This window comes from Prenolepis imparis, unplaced genomic scaffold, assembly GCF_030444845.1.
Source record: "Prenolepis imparis isolate NDT839.2.m4 unplaced genomic scaffold, iyPreImpa1.0 SCAF_1, whole genome shotgun sequence".
NCBI lineage: Eukaryota > Metazoa > Arthropoda > Insecta > Hymenoptera > Formicidae > Prenolepis > Prenolepis imparis.
The window spans coordinates 25556807-25563335 of record NW_028141159.1 but is presented as its reverse complement, the minus strand read 5'-3'; the positions used below and the strand labels follow the sequence as shown (position 1 = coordinate 25563335).

General features: G+C 37.2%; 1 protein-coding gene across 1 annotated transcript; it reads right to left on the bottom strand.

The window, feature by feature from the left end:
* Positions 1–468: 468 nt before the first annotated feature.
* LOC145941496 (uncharacterized) lies at positions 469–4697 on the bottom strand. Its single transcript, XM_083047609.1, has 14 exons — positions 4601–4697; positions 4429–4516; positions 4127–4303; positions 3737–3961; positions 3502–3632; positions 2808–3000; positions 2594–2735; positions 2421–2492; positions 2089–2256; positions 1639–1844; positions 1315–1414; positions 1098–1227; positions 901–1012; positions 469–812 (listed from the first exon to the last, which is right to left on the bottom strand). Exons 10-14 carry the CDS (start codon positions 1747–1749, stop codon positions 666–668), a joined length of 600 nt encoding a protein of 199 aa, XP_082903735.1. The 5' UTR covers positions 1750–1844; positions 2089–2256; positions 2421–2492; positions 2594–2735; positions 2808–3000; positions 3502–3632; positions 3737–3961; positions 4127–4303; positions 4429–4516; positions 4601–4697; the 3' UTR covers positions 469–665.
* Positions 4698–6529: the final 1832 nt, after the last annotated feature.

The following is a 6529-nucleotide window of genomic DNA, read 5'->3' as shown; positions in this document are numbered from 1 at the left end:
GTGAGTGAAATTCAAGCGCTCATGATAGTTATTAAACGTTGTTAAAATTTCATTAATTTTGAAACCTGGTAAAATAACAAAAATGTCGTCCACGTATCTGTAAAAAATCCGAACTTTAAAACTTAATGAACTTAAACAATTTGTCTCTAAATCGTCCATTACTAAATCAGCTAAAATAGGTGATAGTGGGGACCCCATAGGACTGCCATAAATCTGTTCGTAAAATTGTCCATTAAACTGAAAACTGGTTGAGCTCAATATCATTTCAACCGCATATAAGAACTGTTGCAGGTTTAATTTAGTTGCTTCACCAATATCACTCCAGCGGTTTTCGATTATTTATTACAATTATATTATTATTATACATAATATTATTTACACATAATAAGAATACTACGAAATTTTACATTTTACAAATACATTTATAAATAAAATTTTACACAACTATAAATATTTGAAATGGATCGCTCAGGGGAACTTACAAATTACGTCGCGAGAAATGAAGATCGCGTCAATTACGAAATCGCACTCAAAGAAATGCGTGAAAAAGAAACGGAATTATGTAAACGTACAGAATTATTAGAAAATATGATGCGTACACTCACCAATAGTTTTTCAGCGTCTACCCCAAATGAGACCGCCGTAGGTCCAAATCTCACATTTAATTATCCGAACCCGTTAGCACAAATGGCAACAGCGACGAATAATCGTCTCGTAGAAATGGAAAATTCAAAATCGTATATCCGCGATGCACTTGACCTCGTACCGAAATACGATTGGCACAACATTCCCATCTGGCAATTCGCGAGAGCCTGCAAAAGAGCAAAAGTGTCAATATCATTAACGGACGAAGCACATTTTGTACGAATGCTACGCAACAAATTAACTCATCACGCATACCTCGCCGTAGAAGATGAAAGCCACTCGACGGTAGAAAAGTTCATCGATTGCCTCAAACGTACCTTCGGACCCGGTAGAAACTCTAATTACTACCGCGGACATTAAGTACGGCCTAAAAAACAGAACGAACACATTCTTGATTATATAAAACGTATTAAGGACTTAAGGACAGCCATAATAGAAGGAGATCAAACAACTTAGTAGACCGTTGAACGAATTCGAAACCGCATCCATAGTGTCGTTCGCTCTTGAAGCATTCTACGAAGGGCTTCCAAAAGAATATCGGATAGAACTCCGCGTCGAAGGATACAATAACTTCACGGACGCCTTCAAAAGTACTTGTAATTAATAGACGCTTAGAAAGAGAAGAAATTATAAATAAAAACCCTCGTAATTATCGAGAGAATTCCGTACCCGCAAATCCGACGCGAACATTACAACGCGATAATCCTCCTAGTCCCCCGAACGCATCATCAAGTCCTCCAGCAAACGGAGCCCAGAAAATTTGTAGCTTCTGTAAAAGATTCGGACATTTAGTACACGAATGTCGCACAAAACAAAACCGCGAAGGATGTAACAATAATAATAATTATAACAGCATCTACAATAGAAATAATAATTATAATTTTAATCGAAATAATAACTATAGTAATAATCCTAATAATTATAGCAACAATCAAAATAACTATAACAATAATGATAGAAATGGTAACAATAATAATTATTCAAATAACGCACCTTCGCAAAATACGGGAAACCATCCAAGGGTCTCGACCAACGGGGCGACTCGAGGCCTAGGCAAAGCCCTGATGACAAATTACATGGAAGGCAATCCAGGTCCCTCCACATCCTCAGGGGAGACGACGGAACAGTACCAGCTATCGAACTCGAATCTCCATCCTTCAGAGGACCCGTAGCTTTTATGCTCGATACGGGAGCACAATCTAATATTATAAAACGGGAATGCGTCAATTCAGAAATTTATATCAATAATAAAGATATAATTCAACTCATCGGTATCACTGAAAACATTGTCAATACTATAGGCTCTATAGTAGTCCACATCTCTTATGCACCGGTAACGTTTCACGTTGTATCCGAATTCCCTTTAATAACACAAGGAATTCTAGGATCAACATTTTTTACTGAACACAATGCATGTATAAATTACGGCAATCAATTAATTACATGGCACAATTGCTCATTTCGATTAAAAGAAGAAGAATCAGTAATCGTATCTCCGCGTACTAATTCAGGAGTCACAATTCGCATCTCTAATCCAGAGATCAAAACTGGTTACATCCCTCGCCTAAAAATGGATCGCGACGGAGTTTATGCCGGAGAATCGGTTGTAACCTGTACAAATGATAAGGCATATATTAGAATCATCAATACTTTAGATGATCCAATTGAATTTTTCATTACTACAATTAAAATTTTAGAAATTGCGGAAATATAAAAAAACCCGCCTAATAGTAATTATTATAATAACAATAAAACTATAAGTTCTGAAAATTTACATCAATCTGCAGCAGAGACTGCACCCAAAAACGCTGAATCCGCTGCTGATACGCAAATCGCGTCCAATCAACCTAAAAACAATTATAAAGATAACTATAAAAATAATTCTAATCAACCACGCAGAAAAAAACAAACGCAAATTAATACAATAAATGAATGGATTTCTCCTTACTCCTTTCGGCGCGCAATCGCGAGCCGCTGATCCAGATCAGCATCCTCACGGGCAGGAGCACTGCCTTCCTTCTGGCACATCAAGGTGTGTCGTCGATCCAGATCGACATCCCAAAAATACTTCCTCTTTCCTCGAATCCTTTCTTGAAACAAAAACGATTTCTCAATTAATAAATGTCTCTACACATGAAATCCCCTCTACTACTAATACTTACTCACGAAAAAGTGATCTCCCTATATCCACAAAAGATGGATCTCACATTTCTTCAGCAGACGACTCCGACGTACTCGCTCTGTTGCAACCTCTCTTACAAGGTGATGACCTGATGAAGCCAGGCACTCCTTCTCTCACAAATTATTCTTCCCCTTCACCCCCTCACGCAATCGCGAATTATTCTTCATGTGTAGCTGCAACATATAAACAAAGAAATCAAATAATGGAAGCAAATGAGAATTAGCAGACAAAGATAATTGTCGAGAATAAAACAATTTCTATTAGCACCAGCAAAAAGGGTGACGATATAGAAAAAAATAAAAATTTTCGAAATAATAAAATCGAAATTTTGCGGAACAATAATAACAATGATAATAACGATATTATTAATAATTTCTGCGACATATTACGAAACAACGACACATACGACGACGAACATGCAAATAAATAACGGTTAACGAGCATCACAAAAATTTACACGATAAAAAAATTGAAATTACTAAACATGATTTAGATCCCGGCGAAAATATTAATATCAAAAGAATAAATGAGATCTTACAATTATTACGACTCGACCATCTTAATGCTAATGAGAAAGATAATATTATTACTTTAATTAAACGAAATAGCGATAGATTCTATCTATCAGACGAATATTTAGGAGAAACAACCACGACAAAACACAAAATAGTCACCTCTGACGAAATACCGATACACACGAAACAGTATCGATTTCCTCCGATACATCGTCAAGAGATCGCCAAGCAAGTAGATGAACTCTTGCAGAAAAAGATTGTGGAACCATCGACTTCGCCATACAATTCACCTGTATGGATTGTGCCAAAAAAATCAGATTCAATGGGAAACAAAAAATGGAGCATGGTCATTGATTACAGAAAAATAAATGAAAAAACTTTAGGAGACGCTTACTCTCTACCAAATATCTGCGACATACTGGATCAACTTGGTGGAGCGAAATATTTCTCGGTATTCGACCTCGCCAGTGGATTTCATCAAATACCCATGGACCCTGTCGATGCACATAAAACAGCATTCTCAACGCCGCATGGACATTATCAGTTTTCAAGAATGCCTTTCGGACTCAAAAACGCACCCGCTACGTTCCAGCGACTGATGGATCAAATTTTGACGAGCCTGCAAGGAACAGAACTATTAGTATACATGGATGACATAGTAATATATGCAAGTTCCTTACGTGAACACGACATTAAAATAGAAAAATTGATGCAACGACTCAGAGCAGCGAATTTAATCTTACAACCTGATAAGTGCGAATTCTTACGACACGAAGTCGCCTACCTCGGACATATAATCACCGACGACGGAGTTCGATCAGACCCACAGAAAATTACTTCGGTCAAGAACTTCCCAGTTCCACGTAATATAAAAAACGTGCGACAATTCCTTGGATTAGCCGGATACTACCGCCGCTTCATTCCAGACTTTTCAAAGATCGCCAAACCTCTGTCAGATCTTCTGAAAAAAGACGTAAAATTTGAATGGATCGAAAAAACACAAATCGCTTTCGATACATTACGTAAATTATTATGCAAGGAACCGATATTGCAATTCCCAGATTTTAATAAAGACTTTGTGCTTACCACAGATGCATCAGACTATGCAATAGCTGGAGTATTAAGCCAAGGACCAATAGGACAAGATCTACCAATCGTATACGCCTCAAGAGTGCTCAATGCCGTTGAAAAAAATTACTCAACTATAGAAAAGGAACTTCTCGCTATCGTATATTGCGTAGCTTATTTTAGACCATACCTTTATGGACGAAAATTTACTCTCGTAACAGATCACCAACCACTCATATCGATACATAGAGTTAAAGATCCTACGTCACGACTTATGAGATGGCGTCTGAAATTAGAAGAATACGATTACACAGTGATATACAAAACGGGCAGCTCTAATAAAAATGCAGATGCCTTATCGCGAATACCGATTATCCGATAACAAATGCTACTTATCTTTCAACTTGTCCGGTTGAAAAGCGCTCTCGCATCCTTTTTGAAACCGAAACATACATCGGAAGCTCCGACGAAGAAATCGACGAAGAAGCCCTCGAGCCACCATCGAAAATGCCAACGAGCAGCCTTTACGCACAGCAACATGACGAAGATTCGGCTGAAGAATCCGATACTTCAGGCGAGATCTTCATAGTTCCTCGGGAACGACCGCCTGCTAAACCATCCGATAAACAAAAGAAAATTGTTAGATTCGCTGAAACCATTAATAAATAATAACAACTTCTAAGATTAGAAATGTAAAAATTCAATTAGGAAATACTATAAAAATTGTACACACAAATAGAGTAAGAAAAGCGTACTATAACGAACCAGGATGATAACTTCTTTGTTACAGATGTTTCTTCCAATTTGTTTCATCCTCCTGAGTCGTTTCAGCGACGCTCTCATAGGATACGACTGCGAAGCGCCGTATGATAATGGCACCACAGTGTCTCTGGTCGAAGACGACGCTTGCCATGTAAACGAAGGAAATCTTGTATTCCGCGATGTATATGTAGAATTGCTGCATCTTCCCAGAGTCACTACCGTAGACGTACTGACCTGTAGAATCGAATTAGAAATTATTATAAACAATTCGAATTATAAAAATGATTGCAAAAAAATATTCGGAAACAAACGACATTACCTACCTATAAATGTTTCTTCATGCGCATGTATGTATACACGCATATAAAAGATTTCAATTCGAAAACCTTACTTTTCATGGTCTTTTCACGAACGAGGTAAACAGTCGGTTAATTCCCTTATACGATATTAGTAAAAACGACATCCCGCCGTCAGAAGACCTGAAAACAAAAGAAAATGTAAATATTTATATTCATATTATTTTTAAGCACCATTCCGTAAAAGTAGATTTATTAGCTAATAAGATTTTGCTACCTATAGGCACAACATGTATTTATACGCACCTTGAGTGTACAGATGAAGAGGGATATCAAAATTTTTGGTCCCCAATATTTTTCAACGGATGCGAAAAATTATCACACACCGTAATTTATCGAGGCATTGCTAAAAAGATGCAGTCCACAAAATACCCCACTGCTTTGATGCATAATAGCACACAGATAATCCTCTTCATTCGCACTCAGCATCGTATTTGTAACGCTACTGTATTTCAAACGGAGCACCCACGTCTCGTTGTGAATGAAATAAGCGACGAATATCTGAAAAATTACAAAAATATTAATAAAATAAGATTCCTCGCTTATTCTAATATAAATAGCTATGTTAACGTAATTACTAACAATAATTTAGATATTAAAAATGTTTATATATCTCTGAACATAGATAAATGTACAAAAAGGGAAATAGAATTACGTACCTCAATAATGATGGCACAAAAAGACCCATCATTGTTCGCATACACGCTATGGGGATACCTGGATACTCAGCATACATGAGAGGCGAAGCCGCGCAAATCTTTCGCTGCACTCCCGTACCAGCACGAATAAGGATCACAGGAGACTGTTTTTTGGAACTCCCTGTAACAATAGATGGCAAACCAATGTATCTGCAACCAAAAACACGCACAATTATTACCAGAGTAACAGAAATCACCTGTAATCCTCTCGCTACTGCTATATATAAAATAAAAAACCAATGGCAGATACTCACGCCACAACTGGAAGAATTTAAACCAGTACCAAGTTCGATTCATCTCAGA